The sequence below is a fragment of the Myotis daubentonii genome, chromosome 16 (genome assembly GCF_963259705.1).
Source record: "Myotis daubentonii chromosome 16, mMyoDau2.1, whole genome shotgun sequence".
Classification (NCBI taxonomy): domain Eukaryota; kingdom Metazoa; phylum Chordata; class Mammalia; order Chiroptera; family Vespertilionidae; genus Myotis; species Myotis daubentonii.
Genome location: NC_081855.1, coordinates 42028112 through 42050666, shown reverse-complemented (window position 1 = coordinate 42050666; position 22555 = coordinate 42028112). Strand labels below are relative to the sequence as shown.

At 43.9% G+C, this 22555-nt stretch overlaps 1 protein-coding gene across 2 annotated transcripts; it reads left to right on the top strand.

Moving 5' to 3' along the window:
- Nucleotides 1-111: 111 nt before the first annotated feature.
- On the top strand, nucleotides 112-22515 carry RETREG3 (reticulophagy regulator family member 3). 2 transcript variants are annotated; one of them, XM_059670222.1, is made up of 9 exons: nucleotides 113-412; nucleotides 13032-13138; nucleotides 14423-14453; nucleotides 15378-15504; nucleotides 16155-16239; nucleotides 17258-17395; nucleotides 18613-18695; nucleotides 19843-19975; nucleotides 20378-22515. In XM_059670222.1, the coding sequence occupies exons 1-9, from the start codon at nucleotides 174-176 to the stop codon at nucleotides 20833-20835; spliced, it is 1401 nt and encodes a 466-aa protein (XP_059526205.1). In that variant the 5' UTR covers nucleotides 113-173; the 3' UTR covers nucleotides 20836-22515. The 2 variants fall into 2 exon arrangements, with proteins under 2 accessions (XP_059526206.1, XP_059526205.1); XM_059670223.1 differs by lacking the exon at nucleotides 17258-17395 and having other exon boundaries at nucleotides 112-412.
- Nucleotides 22516-22555: the final 40 nt, after the last annotated feature.

The following is a 22555-nucleotide window of genomic DNA, read 5'->3' as shown; positions in this document are numbered from 1 at the left end:
GAGACGGACGTACTTTGACGCAGCGCTCTCTCGGTGGTGGCCAGCGAGAGCCCTTGCGCATGCTCAGTGTCAAGGGACTCCACCTCCCCCCCGCCGAATCCCGCGTCTGCGCAGTTGGTGTTATTGTGATTGTCAAGCCGCGCGGCCCCGGATGTGGTGGCTGCCGGGGGCAGATGGCGGAGGCAGAGGGGGTGGCCACGGTCCCAGGCCCAGCTTCAAGGCCGACTTTCCGGGGCCGCGGCGCTATGTCAGGCTCCTTGGAGAGGGACCAGCAGGTTGAGGCGGCGCAGCGGGCCCTGGTGGAGGTGCTGGGGCCTTACGAGCCTCTGCTGAGCCGGGTGCAGGCGGCACTTGTTTGGGAGCGGCCAGCCAGAAGCGCCCTGTGGTGCCTGGGGCTGAACGCGGCTTTCTGGTGAGAAACTGGACCCTCGGAAACCCTCCGAGGCGGGAATGCGTCAGGTTTCTCTAGGGCTCCACCTCTCGCCTCACCTGTTTTCTCCGCCGCCTTGGCTCCTTCCTGATCTCCCTTCACTTCCTCCCACTCCATCCCGCCGGCAGCCTTTGGCACCGCAGTTCTCCGCAGGGCCTTCCAGTTGTCTTCCTTGTTTTACCTCCTCCCGCACCCTCGCCCCGCACATCTGGCCGGAGCTCCTGGTAGCACCTGGAGCCTCCCGCTGTGGGCGAGGGCGCCTCATTGTAGCCGGGGAAAGCTGGGTCCCTTTCAGGCCATCGCCTGCTTTCTCTGGTCTGGTCACAGGTGGCTTGGAGGCTGTCTCCGGAGATGTCAGTGGTCGTTCTTGGGGCGGAGGCGGGAGGCCTGGGCCGGGTGTCCAGAGGTGCGCTGAGTGAGACAGGCCGCCCGCGCGGTGTGGATCAGGGTGAGCGTGGGTGGATGTACTTTCGCCCGCTCAGGGAAGTTTGTGAGGTCTGGCGTCACCAAGAGCCTCCGAAACTGCAGCTTGAAAGTTACAAGCGTTTAAAGAACAGCTAGGAAATAGTGATGGTGAGATTGCGCCCTTTTGGAAGGCACTTAGGATTGCCACGCCTCCCTGTCCCAAGGAGCTAGAGCGGCGTCTTCAGCCGAGGTTTAGAGGCAAGGAAACGGAGGGTGTCCGTAGTGTGTGTGAGTTTTCCTGCGCTGGAACAGGGGGGCTATAAATATACTTTAAGGATCTGCTCTCTGAAAATGGGGGGACTGCTGCCTCCCTCAGTTGTCATCACCTAAAGGGGACTTAGGTTTTCATAGGATCTACCAAGGATCTGGGGAAGTATAATTGATCAGGGAACTGAGGTATATATGTATATATGTGTGTGTGTGTGTGGGGGGGGGTCCGACAGCTGAATGAAATAAGACTATTCTGGATAAGCCTAAAACAGAACAAGGTATGTGTTTCCAAATTTTTTTGTTTTTGCTCAAAATAGCTTTCCTCTTAACGTTCTTGGTTTTAAAACCAAAACATTTCTTATCCTTTCTCTGAAAGAAGATTTTCCAGTTCATTGTCAGGAAGACACAGTGTTTAGCTATTAAATTAATCCTGCACAGTTTGAAGGAGACTCGCGTTAAAGTTGTCACAGTAGCCTCTGCCATGTGTTGCTTCCAGAGTCTAGCAAACTCGATGATAAACTTTTTTCTTTTCTTACAGCAGTCTTCATTATTGGGGTGGGGCGGGGTGGGTGGGGGAGAGTGCTTCTTCCTAGATCCCCAGGTACCTACTTCTCTCCTGTTGTTCTCTGTCAGAAACCCGTAACCTCATTCAGAAGTGTTTACCCAAATGGCTGTTTCTTTCTTCCTTTCTGCACCCCCATCCCAGTCCCAAACCCCAGACCATCCAGTCAAAACTTCATTTCCTACATTGGGACTGTACTCATAGAAGAAAAAGTTGTCCTCAATAAACCAGTTTTGTATCAAAGTATGACTGGCTGGCTGATCTATACATGAATCCTGATAAACCAAGGATTTATTAGTGCACATGGGCCGGTAGCATGTAAGTTATTTTTGGAGGGGACTTTCTACATGCCCCTTGCCTGAGAGCTTTTTGAAGTAGAATGCAGGTAGAGGTCTACATATAAGGAATTGCTCTGACTGAGACACAAATTCAAATGTTACAGTGTTAGCCTTAATTTGTTCACCCCCAACCGTGTTACTTAATTTTATTATTATGCTATGTTTAGAATCTCACTCAGATCCCCCCTTTCCTAGTCCTAGTCTCTCTCTTTTTTTAAAAAAAATATATTTTTATTGATTTCAGAGAGAAAGGGAGAGGGAGAGAGAGAAACATCAATGATGAGAGAATCATGGATTGGCTGTCTCCTGCATGCCCCACATTGGGGATCAAGCCCGCAACCCAGGCATGTGCCCTGACCAGAATGGAACCTGGGACCCTTCAGTCCACAGGTGGATACTCTATCCACTGAGCCAAACCGGCTAGGGCCCTACTTCTAGTCTGTTAAAGCATTGTTGTGATTGGTCTTTGTCTCCTGGTAGCTTGCCTGCTGTGTATCCACAACAGTTCCTCTTGTTACATTCCCATCACACTCTATGTAGGTGGGAGAGAGATATAGCAAAAGGAGGGTATGAAAACAAGTGGGTATGCCATTTATGGCAAGTACAGGATGACTGGTAGTATTAAGGCCCCAGAAGCTAAGGTAGATTGGCATTGGAGTTCATAGGATTCTTTGTTTTAGTACCAGTAAATGTGCTTCCTGGAAGGTAGTGTGAGGTTTAAAATGAAAGTTAGACTTCACATTCCAGTAGCATCGTATTGAATGTGGATGTTGACATTTCACTTTGGAATGTTGAAGAGTGGCTGTTTAATTTTGGACATTTTATTTTATTTTTTAAATATGTTGTGTGTGTTTTTTAATTGATTTCAGAGAGAGAAAGGGATTGGGAGAGTGGGCTAGAAGCAGCAGTGATGAGAGAGAATCTTGATTGACTGCCTTCTGCATGTCCCTTACTGGGGATCGAGCCTGTAACTTGGCACACACCCTGACTGGGAATTGAATTGTGACCTCCTGGTTCATAGGTCGATGCTCAACCACTGAGCCTTGCCAGCCGGGCATTAGACATTTAAAATGTTTAGGAACCACGAGGATCATTGGCTCAGGACAGAGAAAAATCAAATCTGAAATATTTTTTGTTATTTGTTTGTGTTTTTCTTTATCCTTGCCCAAGGATTTTTTCTTTTTCTTTACTGGTTTCTAGAGAGAGTGGAAGGGAGGGAGGGAGTGGGGGGAGAGAGAGAGAGACATGGATGTGAGTGAGACACATCGCTTGGTTGCCTCCTGGCATGCCCCTACTGGGACTGGAGAATCTGCAGCCAAGGTATGTGACCTTGACTGGGAATTGAATCCTCAGCCCTTGGGTTCGAGGGCTGGCGCTCTAACCATTGAGCAACTGGTCAGGGTGATTATTTGTTTTGAACAATGATATATCACTAACTGAGGTGTGCGTTTTAAAATACATTTTGAGGCATTAGAAGATTGGGTAGGAGTACAAAAAAATCAGAATTCAGGAAGGTGATTTAGCTTTTAAAGTTCTCTATGCTCAATGAAGGTTTTTCTGTACCTGTGAGTGTGCCCTCTTATATCTTAATAAAGAAAAAACAACATAAAAGAGAGAGAGAGAGATGTAGATGACTTGCCACTACCAGTATCCCAAGGCTTTCACTCTTTTAAAAAAATGGTGGTTTTTTTTTTTCAGATTTCAGAGAAATTATGGTGATCGCATCAGAGATCTTCCAGCCCATTTTGCTTCTGGTCACTGATACATTATTATCACTAGGATAATAACAGTCACGTCAGGCCTTCTTTCCAATTGCTTGTCTTTTTTTGTTTTATTTTTTCTTTCTCCCCCAACTGCTTGTATTTTCATTATCCTCAACATCACCCATAAATTAAATGAGTGATTTGGGAGAAGAATATGAGTCAGCAAGAGTGTATCCTAAAAAAAAAAAAAAAAAAAAAAAGTGATTCCTGACAGGATCAGAAAAGAACATGTTTGAGTAACTTTTTAGTTTGACTCAAATCTAGGAGATAGGGGAAGACAGGAGCCCTGGAATGTGTGAACATACGGTTCAAGGAGCGCTGGATGACTCTGAACTCCTGTCCAGTTTTCAGCATTCTATGATTCTAGGTCATCTTTATTATTTTTTAAAATTTATATTTTTTATTGATTTTCAGAGAGAGAGAGAAACATCAACGATGAGAGAGAATCATCGATGGACTGCCTCCTATAGGCCCCTTATTGGGGATCGAGCCCACAACCCAGGCATGTGCCCTGACAGGGAATTGAACTGTGACCTCCTGGTTCATGAGTCAACGCTCAACTCCTGAGCCACACAGGCCAGGCTCTAGGTCAAACTCAAAGGCTAACATGGGCCAAATAAAGAAGACATGCGGCCCACGGCCCGCGAGTTTGACGTGCTTGCTCTAGGTGGTCTTTAAATTGCAGATACTGATTTAGAGCAATCTACAAGTTGATTCCCTGTTGGGATCTGCTTTTACAGTCTCTAGTCTGAGTTAACCATATATCATATTCTAGGGGATACTATGGAATATATTGTTTTCACAATTGAAAAAAATAACAACAAGGTGTGCCCCCCTCCTCCAAAAAAATCTATCCAAATTTAAAAATGACCCAAAAAGTGATTAAAGGTATATAGCAATTCTGATTTAAAAGGTTATAATTTGAGTAAAAAACAATAGTGAAGGCTGAAACCGGTTTGGCTCAGTGGATAGAGCGTTGGCCTGCAGACTGAAAGGTCCCAGGTTCGATTCCGGTCAAGGGCATGTACCTGGGTTGTGGGCACATCCCCAGTGAGGAGTGTGCAGGAGGCAGCTGATCGATGTTTCTTTCTCATCGATGTTTCTGACTATCTCTCTCCCTTCCTCTCTGTAAAAAATCAATAAAATATATTAAAAAAACACACAAAACAATAGTGAAGAACGGGAAGTGGAAGGGAGGGCCCAGTTAAGTAGAGACATTTGTTCTGTGAAAAAAATTTACACATCAAATTTCAGATGAAATCTATTGAGCAAATGTTTCTGATGATAGTCTTTGGAGGGTTTTGTTGCGTTTGGTAGCCAAGAAGACTTCCAAGGATGCTTTGGCTTTTTTTTTTTGCCTCTCTTTTGCTATCAGTTTATTTTTATTTTTTTATTTTTAGAAAGAGGGAGACAGAAGCATTGATGTGAAACACGTCGATTGGTTGCCTACTGCATGTGCCCTGACCAGGGCCTGGTGGGGAGGAACTTGCAACCAAGGTACATGCCCTTGACTGGAATCGAACCTGGGACCCTTTGATCTGTAGGCTGACACTCTATCCACTGAGCCAAACCGGCCAGGGCTTGCCATCAGTTTTTATCTGTCCTAATTATAAGGTTGGGTGCTTTCTGTCCATTAACACAAAGTAGGTCAAAGCAGCTAGTTGATTTCATTTCTGGTTTTGTGCAACCAATAACTATCACTACATGACATAGATTGGGTTAATTTTTTTCATTCTAATTTATAGTGTCTGGCTCATTAACTAGATAGCCACAGTCCTGTACAACAATGGGCTTTTTGTCTCTATAGGATGGTATGGTTCTAAAGGGCCACTGAGCTAAGCTTACTCTGTAATAATGAAGGAACCCAGAAATAGTGTCTTCTTTGATTGAAAATAGGCATGTGGCCAAAACCGGTTTGGCTCAGTGGATAGAGCATCGGCCTGCAGACTGAAGGGTCCCAGGTTCGATTCCGGTCAAGGGCATGTATCTCGGTTGCGGGCACATCCCCAGTAGGAGATGTGCAGGAGGCAGCTGATCGATGTTTCTCTCTCATCGGTGTTTCTAACTTTCTATCTCTCTCCCTTCCTCTCCGTAAAAAAATCAATAAAATATATTTTAAAAAAAAGAAAAGAAAATAGGCATGTGATCTTTACTTTGTTTGGTTATAGCATAAGCTTTATGATTATAGCAAACTCCAATTTATGTGTACTAAAATGAGGATCCATGGTATAGTTAACCTGAAAAAAATTGTTTAGTTTTGGAATTCTCATAATTTTTCTGAAACACACACACACACACACACACACACACACACACACAAAAACTCCCTTTCTCTCTGAAATCAATAAAAATATATTAAAAGGATGTTTACTCTCGCCATAACCGGTTTGGCTCTGTGGATGGAGTGCCAGCCTGCCAACTGAAGGGTCCCAGGTTCGATTCCGGTCAAGGGCATGTACCTTGCTTGTGGGCACATCCCCAGTTGGGGGTGGGCAGGAGGCAGCTGATCGATGTTTCTCTCTCATCGATGTTTCTAACTCTCTATTCCTCTCCCTTCGTCTCTGTAAAAAAAATAAAATAGATTTTTTTTTAAAAAAGAATGTTTAGCCAAACCGGTTTGGCTCAGTGAATAGAGCATCTGCCTGCGGACTGAAAGGTCCCAGGTTCGATTCCGGTCAAGGGCACGTACCTCGGTTGCGGGCACATCCCCGGTAGGAGGTGTGCAGGAGGCGGCTGGTCGATGTTTCTCTCTCATCGATGTTTCTAACTCTCTATCCCTCTCCCTTCCTCTCTGTAAAAAATCAATAAAATAAATTAAAAAAAAAAAAAAGAATGTTTATTCTCATTGGTAATAAAAAATCTAAGGTAAATAAAGGACAGTGAGTTATTTGTGCTTATTAGGTTTTTAAATTTTATTTATTTTAGAGAAGGAGGGAGAGAAAGAGAGAAACATCCATTTGTTGTTCCACTTATTTACGCATTCATTGGTTGATTCTTGTATGTCTTAATGGGAAATGGAGCCTGCAGCCTTGGCGTATCGGGATGATGCTCTGAACGACTGAGATACTGGGCCAGGCCCTAAAACTTTTTTTTTATGGAAACTTTAAAACATATATAAGTAGACAGAATAATATGTACCACCATACACCCAGCTTTAAACATTTTCACTTCATGGCCAGTTTTCAGTCTTATTACCCCAATTCTTTCCTTTCTTGAATTTGAGGCAAATTCTAGATGTCATATCATTTAATCTGTGTTTCAATATGTGTCTCTGAAAAATAGACTTTAAAAAATTCTACTGCCACTATCACATGTAAAAAATTAATGATCTCAGTCAGTGTTCAAATTTCCAATTTTCTCATAAGTGTCTTTTTTTTTTTTAAGCAGTTTGTTTGGGTTAGCAACCAAATGAAGTCCACATATTGTGACTGCTGTTTTTTGTATCTCTTACTTTGTTGGTGCCCTTTCACTCTTCTTTCCTCTTTGCAGTGAATTTGTTGAAGAAACCAGTTTGTCTTGTAAAATGTCCTACAGACTAGATTTCCTCATCTGTGGCTTAACATGTTCTCCTGTGCTCTGTTTTCCTGTAAATTAGTAATTGGATCTAGAGGCTTGATCAGATTCTGGTTCAAAAAATTTTTTTGTAAGAATGTTTCATAGATGATGTATTAATTTCATTTTTATTTTCTTGATTACTTATATTTTCTAAGCTTTCTTCAATCAACATGCTTGGCTTTAGAAATAAGAAAAATAAATATCATAAGGAAAAATTGCCCTGGCCAGGTAGCTCAGTTGATTAGAGCGTTGTCCTCATATGCCAAGGTTGCGGTTCGATCGCAGTCAGGGCACATGCAGGGATCAACCAATGAATGCATATGTGAATGGAATAATAAGTTGTTGTCTCTCCCAGATCAATTAAAAAAACACACATAAGGAAAAATTGATTGTGAGCCCACAACGGGTAGGAGTAATGGCCTATGGGCAGTCCCCAGATTGAATAATTCACTTGTGACTATCCAGAGTTGACTACATTTGCAGTTGTTTTTATTAAGTTGGGAAGTTCTCATGCTGATTAGATTTGCTGAGAAATGTCTTGCATGTTTTATTAAACTTGTACACTGTTAAAGCTGCATGTAAATTTTTTCTGTCTCTGTGAATAGACATTTTAGGATTAAGCTAATCCAGAGGACTCTTCTCTTATTTTCCTTCCATCCCTTACCTATACCAGTTTCAGAAGTACTTTATCTTCAATGATGTCTTGTCCTCGAACATAGTGGCAGTGGTTTTTACAGGGAGGCTTTCACATTACCTTCATAAAAAGGCATTATGTGACCCTCAGTATATCCAAAACACACCTATCCAATTGATATTCCCTTTTTGTTTAGGAATTTAGTGTTGAGGGCTGGTAGGAAAGGCGCACACACTTAACTGTATAGACCCCTGAGGAAACATTGATATTTTCTGGTTACCGTGGAGGGATCAACTCTGGTGGTTTGAGGTGCTCTTTCTGTTAATTAAGTTTTTATCTACATGGAGGAAAGTATTTTCCCAAGAAATGTTATTTTATACCACACAAAATCTTCTTCCTTTGAAGTTCCTGCATTGGCTTGTTCAACAAAAGGATACATCTGGTCCTAAAATGGACTTGTGGACCAGAATTAATCTCGCTCAAAAAGATGTTAGCCTTCATGACCCAGAAAATACACTCTTTGTAAAACTCTATACTAATTTACCTTCAAAATCCAATACCCTTTGTCATAAAAGGCCCATGATGTGACTCCCACCCCCACCTCTCTCCTTGTACTCATTCCCTCCCTTCGTTCTTTTTTTTATTTTTATTATTTTTCAAGATACATATTTTTTATTGATTTCAGAGAGGAAGGGAGAAGGAGAGAGAAATAGAAACATCAATGAGAGAGAGAATCATTGATTGGCTGCCTCCTGCAAGCCCCACACTGGGGATTCAGCCCGCAGCCCAGGCATGTGCCCTGACCAGGAATCAAACTGTGACCTGGTTCATAGGTCTAAGCTCAACCACTGAGACACACCGGCTGGGCTCCCTCTGTTCTTTAAGTTTCAGTTCTGTCAAACTACTTGTCTTAAATATGTCCTGTCACCTGATTGTTCTCCCTATCTGTCATCTCCTTCCCTACATCCTTTGGCCATGTTTTCTTACCATTTGTCTTTCAAAGCCCACTTAGATGTCCTCTTCTTTGTTATTACCATGTCATATTATGTTGCAAACACACACAGACACATAAACACACTTGAGAGTAAGGTCCGTGCCTTACTCTTTTCCATAACTGGACTGCTTACTCGGCATTGGCATGTAACAGGCACTCACATGTTTATGGAACTAAGTTGAAGCATAGGTTGGGGGCTATAACAGATGACTAAAAATAGTCCAGGTTTTGGAGAAACAGTATTTTCATTGCCATCATCTTTGAAAAACTGATCTTTCTTAAGAGAGCTTAATATCCTTCCCTCCTCCAGTTTATATTTGTGTTAGTAATTATGATCGGGGAAGTGGAGATGGCAGACAGTGCGGATGGCCTCCCGAGAAGAGCCCATTCAAGCACTCTGGAGAAAACAGCAGTCGCGCCACTCTTGCTCCTGGGACATGGAGGCAGCAGCACTGGGAAGCTCTAAAGCCTTTATCCTTGGCCTTGTTAAATTGGCTTGTTTGTGGGGATGATGAACTGGCTTTGGAGAGAAGATTAATGGCCTGGGGCAGCTCTGGAGGCTCCTTTCGGTTAAGCTGCCCTTGTTCTTTAATTTCACATATAATTGCAGTATCCTTTCAGTGGTGGGGTGGAAAAATTGGAATAGGGTTGTCACTTGTGACTGGATTTCTAAGTTCTTGTTTCATTCCATCCCTTATTCTTTGTATAGTTTTAAAAGTTATATAACATGGATTCTTTTTTATTGAAAACAAAGTACAATACTGTCTAGAGACAAAAATTAAAGTTCCTCTGCCAATCCCTATGTTTTTGTGTATTATATGCACACAGATAAAGCTTTTTAAAAATTATGATAAGGATTGTACTCTTGGTATTGTTCTGTGATTTATGTGAAGTCATTAGTCATGTTGAGTTGAGAAGCGGTCATTTATAACCAACCCTTGGTAATCCTTGTTTGATCAATTACTGTGGTAATACCTAATAACACTTCAGTAGTTCTATTCCATTTTACAATGTATTAGGTGACTTGTATTTTTTTTTAAAGCAGGATCAAGTATGATATTTTTCTAGATGATTAAGTATGTTGTTTCTTAATACCTGCAAACAATCCTGCAAGATTTATTATTAAGACACATATAGATGAGGAAACTGAGGCTTAACGAAGTTAAGCTAATTAACTAGTATTTAAAAAAAATTCTTTTTGAGAGTATGTTTATTAAAGCTTAAAGGAAGGGCTTAAGATAGAAGAGGCAAGAAGACAGTAACAGCAGTGAGCCTAAATGGAACTGCCTTGGCCCTTTAGAAAGAAAGTCACAGAAGCAGAAGTGAGTCATCTGGACTGTGTGGACTCAGGAAACAAGTTACTGAAGCAAAAGAAGGGTCCTTGGCGAAAGAAAACAAAGATCCGTGCCTTAGGAAATAAGGAGGGGGGAGGGAGGGAGAAGGTACAGAATGCGAGAGAGAGAGAGAGAGAGAGAGAGAGAGAGAGAGAGAGAGAGAGAGAGATAGATTGATTGATTGATTTGGAACTGGGTCCATTCAAGCAAATCTAACTTTAAAAGCCATGCCTGCCCATTGGTGTGGCTCAGTTGGTTGAGTGTTGACCCATGAACCAGGTCAGGGCACATGCCCGGGTTGTAGGCTCGATCCCCAGAAGAGGGCATGTGGGAAGTAGCCAATCAGTGATTCTCTCTCATCATTGATTATTCTGTCTCTCTCCCTTTCCCTTCATATCTCTCTAAAAATCAATAAAAACATCTTTAAAAAAAAAAAGCCATGCCCCACCCTAGCTTGTTTGGTTCAGTGGATAGAGCATTGGCCTGTGGACTGAAGGGTCCTGGGTTCAATTCCAATCAAGGGCACATGCCCGATTGCAGGCTCTATCCCCAGTAGAGGGTGTGCAGAAGGCAGCTGATCAGCGATTCTCATCATTGATGTTTCTATCTTTTTCTTCCTCTCCTTCCTCTCTGAAATAAATAAAAATATATTAAAAAAAAGACAAAACAAAAAACAAAAACCAAAACCAAAACAGCCCTAACCAGTTTGGCTCAGTGGATAGAGCATCGGCCTACGGACTCAAGGGTCCCAGGTTCGATTCCGGTCAAGGGCATGTACCTTGGTTGCAGGCACATACCCAGTAGGGAGTGTGCAGGAGGCAGCTGATTGATGTTTCTCTCTCATCGATGTTTCTAACCCTATCCCTTTCCCTTCCTCTCTGTAAAAAATCAATAAGATATATTAAAAAACAAAACAAAAAACAACCCAGCCCTAACCAGTTTGGCTCGGTGGATAGAGCGTCAGCCTGCAGACTGAAGGGTCCTAGGTTCGATTCTGGTCAAGAACATGTACCTTGGTTGCGGGCACATCCCCAGTAGGAGGTGTGCAGAAGGCAGCTGATCGATGTTTCTCTCTCATCGATGTTTCTAACTCTATCCCTCTCCCTTCCTCTCTGTAAAAAATCAATAAAATATATATTTTTTAAAAAACATGCCTGCCGAAACTGGTTTGGCTCAGTGGATAGAGCGTCGGCCTGTGGACCGAAGGGTCCCGGGTTCGATTCCGGTCGAGGGCATGTACCTGGGTTGCGGGCACATCCCCAGTGGGGGATGTGCAGGAGGCGGCTGGTCGATGTTTCTCTCTCATCGATGTTTCTGGCTATCTGTCTCTCTCTCTTCCTCTCTGTAAAAAATCAATAAAATATATTTAAAAAAAAACAACAAAAAAAAACATGCCTAACTGCCCTACTGAACCACCAATCTGGTGATATATTCGGCTTTCCTCTCAATCTTAGAACAGTGTTTCTCAAACTATCTTCTGTGGTAAGGACTAGTGTTATTTTTCCTGATCTGTTGCAAATCATTACTTTTGTAAAATACAAAACAAATTACTTACTAGACAAACTAAATTTAAAAAGGCATAAGCAATACAAGCCAAATGTATTCTTAGATTCAAAATTACTAGGTCAAATTGTTATACAAATTTCTAAGTGCTTACTTTCAATTTCCATGCTTATTTCCCCACAGACTGGTGAAATCAGCCCTGGAGTACAGACACTCTTCAAGGGTTTGCCTTGGAGGTGTTAGGGTTTTTTATAAGTATTTTATTGTGAAGAATTTTTCATGTATGCAGAGGTAGAGATAATAGTGCAAATAAAGAATCCCATGTACTATCTCCCAGCTTCAGCAGTTATCAACTCATAGTCAATCTTCTTTCGTCTTCTTTCACACCCTTGCCAAGCTATTATTTTAACACAAAACCCAGACATCATATCATTTCATTCATAAATATTTTAGTAAATATCTCTAAAATAATAGGGACTCTAAATTTATAACTTCCATAACATCACACCTAAAACAATGAATAATTCCTTAATATATTCAGATGTGCAGTCAGTGTTCAGATTTCTCGGATTGTTTATAACTATCTGTTTATGATTGATTCCTTCAAATACCTAGATTTCCTTCATTCTATTAATGTGATAATTATGTGTATATTTATTTTTGTATGTTGAACCACCTTTGCATTCCTGGAATAAATCCTAGGAATTGTTCATGATGCATAATCCTTCTAATATCTGCTGAATTCAGTTTTTCAGTGACTTATTGAGCATTTTGCATCTATATTCATAAAGGATATTGATCTGTAGTTTTCTTGTAGCGTCATTTGGTGTTGGTATTAGAGTAATGGCTTAAAAAAATGAATCAAGAAGTGTTCCGGCTTCTTCAATTTTTGGAAAGAGTTTCAGACTGATTGGTGTTAATTCTGAAGAACTGGCTTTTAGAAGTAGCTTCAGTGCTTTCTGTGTGACCTTGACAAGTCATTTTACTTTTTGAACCTCATTTCCCAAAGGATATCTAATTGAATGAAATGCTCTTTAATATATCTCTACCAGTTTTTTGCCCTATACTTGGGTCTAATTTGGTAGAAAGATGTTTGACAACTTGTTATCAAGGATGAATTAAGGTATATTGAGATATGTAACTATGACCTAAGTCTATTTACTATAGAGCCTTTAGTGCACAAATGTTCTTTTCTAAAATTAGCTTAATTGGGTAATGACCTTTTGTTTTTCCTTCTCTCTAGGTTCTTTGCACTGACATCCCTTCGTCTTGTATTTTTACTTGCATTCAGCTCAATGATCATAGTGTGTATAGATCAATGGAAGAACAAAATCTGGCCTGAAATAAAAGGTAAGTTTTTAGCATTTAGAGCACACTGAACTTCTTTCTGTCATTTTTACCTTTAGTTTTGGGGGTTTATGAGGGAGTATGTGGAACTGGGAATGTCTTTTGATGTTCGAATTATTTGCTTTAGGAGACCTTTCTCCTTCTGCATGTAGTTTCTTAGAACTGAATTATGCCCTTCTCATTGTTAAGCTCAGAAAATCGGATTCGCCATCTGAGATATTCTGCCCTCATAATTGACCTGAGGAATAAGTAGTCCTTAAATAGTCCTCAAGTTTTTAAAAAATAATTCATTTCATTGGAATCTATGTCTTTACTAAGGCAGTATTAATTTGCCTCTCAGGAATTTTTAAATTTATTTTAAAATATATTCTTACTGATTTCAGAGAGAAAGGGAGAGGGAGAGAGGTATAGAAGCATCAATGATGAGAATCATTGATCAGCTGCCTCCTGCACACCCCCTCCTGGGGATTGAGCCCGCAACCCTGTCATGTGCCCTGACCCAGAATCAAACCATGACCACATGGTTCATAGGTAGACACTGAGCCACATCCGCCAGGCCAGAGTGTACAGCTTTTAAATACATGCCCTTCCTATTTTGCAGAGACTTCAAGGAATCATGTCAAAAGACTTTACATCATTTTTTTTTAATATATTTTATTGATTTTTTACAGAGAGGAAGGGAGAGAGATAGTTAGAAACATCGATGAGAGAGAAACATCGATCAGCTGCCTCCTGCACATCTCCTACTGGGGATATGCGCGCAACCAAGGTACATGCCCTTGACCGGAATCGAACCTGGGACCCTTCAGTCCGCAGACCGACGCTCTATCCACTGAGCCAAACCGGTTTTGGCGACTTTACATCATTTTTTTGTAGTTAATGGGTCTCTCTTTTAAAAGAATAGGCAGATTTCTAGTGTTGGAGTAGTTGTAACATGCCTTGTAACCTAGTGCACCATTGATGTGTTTCAACAAACCAGATATTCTTGAGGGGTGGGACGGACTATTTGTTTGTGTATACCTTGGCTCTCAGCTTCAGTAATTAGAAGGGGCCTGATGCTCCATTTGAATCCTCCTTACCCCCCCCCCCCCTGGAGAAATGAGCAAGCATCAGGCATAATTCCCGTGTTGGCAGCTCCCTAACCTGGCAGTATAACGTAGTGTCTCCTTTTATTCCACCCCACCCCCCCCAAACCTATTAAAATTTGAGCAGTCAGACCAATAGCCTAATATTTTCGTATTTAGTTTTTCCTACCAACTAATGCTGGTGTTTGTTTTAATATTGTAGTGTCAAGACCTGACGCATTAGACAATGAGAGGTATGGAATACTAATTAAATCCCTTTTTTTGCTCTGATTGATTCTCTTGTTGTAATATTCTGGTTATATGTTGTTGTTAACCCCATGTTCCGGACAAACTGTAAGCTGAGAACCTAGGTTGTTCAAGTAATCATTTTAACAGATTCTAAAGTTCAGGCAGAAGTATGTTGAGATGGCTAGTGTCCTCTGATATTTACAAGAGAAGTTTCTGAAAAAGAAGCATTACAGTGCCCCATAACTTGACATGCCAGAGAATTAGCTGCATTATCCAGTCCTAGTGAGAAAACCTAAAGGCAGCTTCTTTCATTTGTCTCCTGGTTGTTATACCAGGTTATTTAGTGTTTTCTGTGACCTCTAGCTGTTTAAAGTTTCCTGGTCAGAAAACACATTGGTTCCTGGCATCAGCAAGTCAAAGATTCCTCTTGTGTCTTACAGCTCCTGCTTTCATTTTTCAACTCATTCATCCCATCTGTGTGATCCAAGTAATTTTCTCCGCTGTGGTTTATTTTTGGTTTTGCTTTTTTTCTCTCTGAAGGGTATGTCCACCATTGCCTCCCTCTCAGCAGCAGTGGTGTCAGACTGCCTTACTTTTATCCCTGGATTGCAATCACAGTGAATTGCAATGTTTGAGTGCAGGGATGATGTTTCTAAGCACAAAGGGCCTTGGAGCTGGTGGCAGGTTTACACATGAGGATTGGGCTGCCGGCTCATAGGGTGGAGTTGTCAGAACAGGTTTGCCCTTGTAGTCCCTAAATTCAGGTTTCAACCTGGTGAGCCAAGAAGAAAGTCATGCTTCACCTCCAAAGCACCTAGGACAGCCACTCCCTAGCCCCTATTTAAACCCGGAAGCGTTGGCTTCCTACACAGCAAGATGGGGGGATCCTCAGCACTCCCCTTTCACACCTCCCCCTTCTCTCTTCATAGCTGGGGCTTTGTGCACCCTCGGTTACTCAGCGTGCCTGAGCTCTGTCACCATGTAGCTGAAGTCTGGGTTAGTGGGACCATTTTCATAAGGAATCTTTTGCTTTTCAAAAAGCAAAACCCAGGCAAGGTAAGACGCTTCCCTTTTTCACTTCTGTGTCTGGCTTCTCAGTACAGTTCATGCTAAACTGGAAACAAACCCAAAACAAACCCCTTTACTACATATTCTCATTCAAGAAAGAAAAGATCAAGAGTTTATTATAGAGACGAAGGGAAGTTATAGGAAAAGGCTTGACTAGCCACTAGACTAAAGCAGAGCTTGATGACTCCTCTTTTGGGTGCTTGCCACTTAGATTAGGCCATCTTTCTCTTCCAAGATGAGAAAGAAAGCTTGCTTGTATGTATTCTGTGTCATATTAAACATGTGATAGGTTGTTGGGTTTTTTTATTTTTAATTTGACTTAAAAAAAAACCCACCACCAACACTTGCTTTCAGAGAGAATATTTGGTAAGTCCTATTCAAACCAGTTTCCCAGCATGAAAGGTGCAGCCCTATGGGGCTAGCTACGTCAAAGGAGTTTGAATAGAAGTGGTCATCCTCTTTTCCTCCCAAAGAGAATCAAATTGGATGCAAAGTGGCGGGTACATGTGTCATTCCGATGTGTTCGTGCTTTACTCATAGGCCATAAAGAATTATTTCAGTCACATCTCTACCTCCCATGCTCACCCTAGTCCCCTGCCATGTAGCAGAAACTTAATGCTGTTTCTTGACTCCCCCAGTTCTGCTTGCTGAGCTGTGGGATACTGACCTTTTTGGCTGTCTTGGGCCGCTACATCCCTGGGCTCCTGCTGTCCTATTTAATGCGTAAGTATGGCATATACCTACCCCGGTGAGCTTACTCTACTCATAGCTTTTCCAGCCACAGCTAACTCTGGGTCTAGGGAGGACTTTTATTCTCTAGGAAATTACCTTTTTTCTTTCCCCCCGTCCCATGATTTGTTCAGTGTCCTGAAAGGGTCTTCTTACCCTTACAGCAGGCTCCCCACATATAAAGTCCTCATCTTACTAAGTCAGTTTTAGAAATTGATGAGAGTTAACTAACATATTGTATTAACAACTCTAAAGGACTGTCCCTATTTAAGGAGAGAATGTTTACAGTCAGTGTATTGTGTAACAGCAGAACTTAACTCTTAGGGCAGTGGTTCTCAACCTTCTGGCCCTTTAAATACAGTTCCTCATGTTGTGACCCAACCATAAAATTATTTTCGTTGCTACTTCATAACTGTAATGTTGCTACTGTTATGAATCGTAATATAAATATCTGATATGCAGGATGGTCTTAGGCGACCCCTGTGAAAGGATCGTTCGACTGCCAAATGGGGTCGCGACCCACAGGTTGAGAACCACTGTCTTAGGGGATCCTCTGCTAGGTTCTATTTACCCTAGATCACTTTCCCCCTGTAGCACAGTTTTATAAACTTAGTTACTGCCTATTGGCTTGAACACTGCTTGTTTGAGGCCAGAGGAACTGAATGAATAGTTATGGCTGTGGCCATTATCAGAGCTCATGTGATTTGTTATGTAGTTTCTGAGGCATTGTTACCCTTTGGCCTTATTTATGGCTCAGTGACACCCATATGCAAGTGACCACACATCTCATTCTGCCCTCAGTGAATCAGCTCTGTAGATGGCTGCAGATGTGTCTGCCTTCCAACAAAACGCCCTCATGTACTTGGGGAGACTAGTGAAGGTGGCCAGCAGAATCAAGCATAACTGTTTTATACTAAGTGTCTAAGCCCCTCAGGACACAAGAGCAAAGGGACAGGTAGGACTGTTTTGTGCACCCCTTCTCCATTTTGCCACTATTTCCCACTCCTCTCAGTTGTCACTGTCATGATGTGGCCCCTTGCTGTGTACCACCGACTGTGGGATCGAGCCTGTGTACGGCTGAAGCCAGCTCTGCAGCGGCTGGACTTCAGTGTCCGCGGCTATATGATGTCCAAGCAGAGAGAGAGACAACGTAAGTGTGAGGGGGAGCCTTCCTTCCACTTGGGCAGTTTGGGGAAGGGAAGGAAGGCCTATAGGCCTGACATAATGGGGAGGTCCTCGAAAGTGGGAAAAGCGGGATGTGGTTGGTGGGGGGGGGGGGAGGTAAAAGTGATATTCTATTCCAGGGAAATCTATGCAGGCTTACCCATTTTTTTTCCATTTGGGAATTCAAGACACTCCCATTTTAAACAAATCTGAGAAAAGCTCTCCTGTGTTGAATAAAAGACAGTGAAGACAATCCCTAGTGTTTGCTACTTTTTATGAAGCCTTTTCCTTGTGCCCAAGCACTGTGCTGGCTGCTTTCCAAACACAGTGACGACAGTTGTGTGAACTTCTCCTCTGCTGTGGTCTGATCAGGTTAGGTGTTCATTAAGCCCTGACCTCAAATAGCCCTGCATTTGGTCACCAAGGCCCTGCTCCCCCTGGACAGCCAGCTGAATGATATCAGTCCTCAAAAGCCTGACCTAACTAAGCTGGGCATCTCCCTTTGCCCTCTGTGATAGCACCTGCTTTCCACCTTGACATCCAGTCAGTCCCTCGCTGATCCTGAGAGCTGTTGACAAGCCTGGTAGTTGATCACCTGAGGGTGGCTAATGGAGAGCTGTTGGAAGAGAGATCTTTTTCTTCTGTGCTATCAACTTACCTTTCTGTCCACTTAGGCTCTGCAACTCACCTCAGGCATTGTTGGGTAGGCTTACGGCCGTATTCAGAGAGGTTGGGTTCTCTCTCTTTTTTTTTTTTAACTCTTTATTGTTTAAAGTATCCTATATAATAAAAGGCTAATATGCAAATTGTCCCCTTAACTGGGAGTTCAACCAGGAGTTCTACCACCAGGGGACAGGGCCGTCCATCCAACCACCCGTGGCCCCTCCCCCCAGCCAGCCCCCAGTCAGCCCCAGCCCCAATAGGGGTGGGCCAACTGGCTGGACCCCACCAGTGCACGAATCTGTGTATGGGGCCTCTAGTTATATATAGTATTACATATGTCTCCTTTTTCCCCCATTGACCCCTCCCTGGCTACCCCCATTCCCACAGCACGTGCCCTCACCCCCCTAGTGTCTGTGTCCAATGGTCATGCTTATATGCCTGGGTTATCTTATGTTCTCATTTTATGCCTTCGAAGCTCAAAGAGGGTAGGGGTGTCCCCTTCAAGGGAAGGTGCCAAGGCCTTCTGCTCTTTCCACATAGTGCGCCGCAGAGCTCTACACCCGGAACGTGCCATGGACAACCAGAGTGACAGTGAAGAGGAGCTTGCTGCCTTCTGTCCTCAGGTATTTTGGGTGTGGGACTGTACCACTGGCCAGTTTTCTTTAAAAAAAAAAAGAATTTTCTTTTTTATTTATTAATATATTTTTAATTGATTTTAGAGAGGAAGGGAGAGGGGCAGATAGAAACATCAATGATGAGAATCATTGATCGGCTGCCTCCTGCACGCCACCCATTGGGGAGTGAGCCCATAACCACAACTAAGGCTTTTGCCCTGACCAGGAATCGAACCAGCAACCTTCCGGAGCATGGGATGACACCCAACCAAGCCAGGGCTGGCCAGTCTTCTTTAGCTTCCTTTTAACCATCTGGCACCTACATTTAGGTAGTAAGCTCATAGGCTCAGGTACTCCCTCCCTACCCCTGTGAGAGCCCAGACATGAGCATAACTGGCATTCCTGTGAGAAGCTAGTGTTATATTGGGACTTTGTAAATCTCAATTTGAGCCTGGTGACCAGCACACCCTCTTTCATGTCTCCCTTTAACCCCTGCCATCATGGCAGAACTTCTGGAACTGGTGTGATTATCTTTTAAAGAGCCCTGCTCATGCCCTGTGCGGTTTGGCTCAGTGGATAGAGCGTTGGCCTGCGGACTAAGAGGTCCCAGGTTCGATTCCGGTCGGGGGCATGTACCTTGGTTGCGGGCACATCCCCAGTGGGAGGTGTGCAGAAGGCAGCTGATCGATGTTTCTCTCTCATCGATATTTCAAACTCTCTATCCCTCTCCCTTCCTCTTTGTAAAAAATCAATAAAATATATTAAAAAAATAAAAACAAAGAGCCCTGCTCATCTTGGGTTGGGCAGTGTGTGTATCCTCCAGGTCACCTGTGAAAAGTGTTTTCTGGATCAGTTTGCTTAAGAGTAAGTGGCTGGTTGACTCCTAAGACTGCTTTCCTTCCTGTGCTCAAGATTGATGAGTAAGGGTGTTTTCCTTGGGAAGCAGCCTAAAAATGGTCAAGATTTTGACAGAAGTCTCCATCCACATCTGGTTACTTCTGGCCTTAGGGTAGTCTTCAGGGCCAGTAATTAGTAAAGCTGTTACTAGGGAATTGCATCTGTTCTTTTTTTTTTTAACTTTTAAAAAATTTTAATTTATTGCATCTGTCCTTACCGGCATCATCTCTTCAGGCTTGTCTGTCTTTTCTTTCCTTAGCTGGATGATTCTACTGTTGCCAGGGAATTGGCCATCACAGACTCTGAGCACTCGGATGCTGAGGTCTCCTATACAGACAATGGCACATTCAATCTTTCTCGGGGCCAGACACCTCTAACAGAAGGCTCTGAAGGTGAGCGGCCTGACTTGATAATGGTTCTGACTTACCACCTTTCAGCTTCCCTGGAGAGAAGGGATACCGCCCTCTCCTCTCCTGTTTTCTGAGAAGTGGATCAGGTGTCAGAGCAGCCTTAGGGGTATGGCCACATCCAGGATGGCACAGCTGCTCTCCTTGGAAGCCTAGTTCCTTAGTTTCCTCAGGTTGTAGGTTCATGGGGAACAGAGGGGAAGGAGAGAGGGGAGTTCTCTCACCAGCAGAGGACTCAGAGTCTATAAGCAGAGGGAAGAGCTGACCAGTGCCATGGGTTTGCTTCACCCTTAGATATCCAGGTGGAAAAATGTGGTTACATGGGGCCGACTTGGTGGGGCTGGGTCAGGTAGTTGCTATGTCTCAGACACCCTTCTGTGCTTTCAGACCTAGATGGGCACAGTGATCCAGAGGAATCCTTTGCCAGAGACCTTCCAGACTTCCCTTCCATTAATGTGGATCCTGCTGGCCTGGACGATGAGGACGATACCAGCATTGGAATGCCCAGCTTGACGTACCATTCCCCACCAGGGGCTAACGAGCCCCAGGGCTTCCCAACCAGCCGTGACGAGAGTACACTGCCAGAGCTCCTGCTTGGTGCCCTGCCTGCAGGATCCAACCTCACCAGCAACTTGGCCAGCCTGGTCTCCCAGGGCATGATCCAGCTGGCCCTGTCAGGGGCCTCCCAGCCTGGCCCTTCTGGCCAACCTCCCCGGAGAGCAACCAGAGGCTTCCTCCGGGCCCCCAGCTCAGACCTGGACACTGATGCTGAGGGGGATGACTTTGAACTTCTGGACCAGTCAGAGCTGAGTCAGCTGGACCCTGCCAGTTCCAGGAGCCACTGAAGCAGAGACTCCTTTTGGGGGGGTCACTGTGGCTTAGGGTTTTTTTCTCATCCCACTAAAGGTGAAGGGGCAAGGGAAGAACCCAGGTCCCATCCCCTGACTTATACTTGTATGCCTGGTGACCTCTGAGCATCAGCCAGGCTGATGAGAGAAGATACTCACTTCCCTGCTACCAGCTGGACACCCATTTCTGAGCTCAGTCACTGAAGTGCGAGTGTGCTTCCTTAGGGAGGCTTCTCCCCATCAGGATGGTTCTTTTGGGGAACAAAGTAGTCAGGGGTATTGGTTCCCCTTTGAGGGGGTGCTGCTGTTTGCTTCTAGGTATGGGTGCTCAGGAGCCCTCATTGATAGAAGAGCCCTTCCTCCTCCATCATCTCCCTAGAGGCCCAAGTCAGGCAGCAGCTGGAAGAATTACACTGTCATTCTCCTCTTGGGCTAAGCCATGATTTGTCTGTTTCTAAGCAGGCTTCTCCTTTGGTTCTGAAGAGCAGGCCTGTTCCCTCTGCCACAGCCCATCCTCATTTCTTGAGGCCTAACCCCCCGTTTGCTCCAAAACTGCTTGTGAAATTTAAGAAATGTGAACATGATGTGGAGGTGGGCCTCTTCTACATTACCTTGGGCCGTGGGGTCAGCTGGCTGGAAGGGCGAGTGCCTCTCGATGGTCTCACTGAATCTTTTGGAGCTGCCTGGTAGTCTTCGGTGCTGCTAACCCCTGGCTCTATTTGACCATCGGCCTGAGCAACTAGCAAAGCAATACCAGACCACACCCATTCCCATGTTCCTGCTCCTTCCCTTGCTGCTCCTCTGGAGAAGCAGTTTTCCATGGGGGAGGCCAGAGTAGCACTTTACAAACGGCTCAGTGGCATTCATCCCAGAAGCCACCAGCTCTTCCTTCACCAGCTATTCTTACTCTGTTCGGCTCCTTTAAACCTTTTTATATTGAACTGCTTCCCAACCTGGTGGACCTCTTTTAAGGATGAGCCCAATTAGCAAGAATGTGTCTGTAATGAGCAGCGACCCCTCTAAGGGGTATCTGTTAAGACTGTCCCTAGTAAAATCTTGTGAAACAAAAACTGAAATTGGTAATTAGTTCTAAACTTGTGTCAGCTTACACCCTCTCCCTGCTTCTCCAGAGCTCAAGCCAAACTCCTGTCCTCTTTCCCTCGGCATTAACCCTTTGCTGATCCTCAGGGACCACTCCCCCAGCGCCTCCGCACCTGGGTGAGGGATGCTGGACAGAACCCGTTTTCATGTGCTACAGGTGGGAGTGTGCTAACATGTTTGCTCTTGGCTGATGAAAGGTAGAGGCCAGGACGTGAAACTCATGAACAATGAGAAGGGAGAACTAGATGCCTATTTCATAGTCACCTTTGTGTGAATGTTAGTGGAAATGGCATTTCCCCACTTAGGGTTCTCAAATATTTTGGGCACCTTATCTCCTCTCAGAGCCCAGATGTCTTACAGGGGATCTCTGATGTGGAAGAAAATGGGAGGTGTGGGAAACGAGTGGGATTTTGCGCGTTTGCATGAGTGTGTGTAGCTCCAGGCTTGGGAGTTAGCAAGGAGGGAAGGAAGGAGAGCAAAATCTTTGGAAGGTGTTTCTTGTACCTGGGGATCCTGCTCTGAATCTCCTTAGTCCTCCACTGTGAATTGGGGTGAGGGGAGGGGTGGGAGGGGTGCTGGGGAATAAATCTTATATGAGAACAATCTGTAAGAGACT

What these genes read in the sequence shown, in the direction of transcription:
- RETREG3 (XM_059670222.1), top strand. Translation starts at nt 174, where the DNA reads ATGGCGGAGGCAGAGGGGGTGGCCACGGTCCCAGGCCCAGCTTCAAGG. An exon ending in AATCTGGCCTGAAATAAAAG is followed by an intron (nt 13,139 to 14,422) that starts GTAAGTTTTTAG and finishes TTAATATTGTAG; the next exon opens with TGTCAAGACCTGACGCATTA. An exon ending in TTGCTGCCTTCTGTCCTCAG is followed by an intron (nt 18,696 to 19,842) that starts GTATTTTGGGTG and finishes TTCTTTCCTTAG; the next exon opens with CTGGATGATTCTACTGTTGC.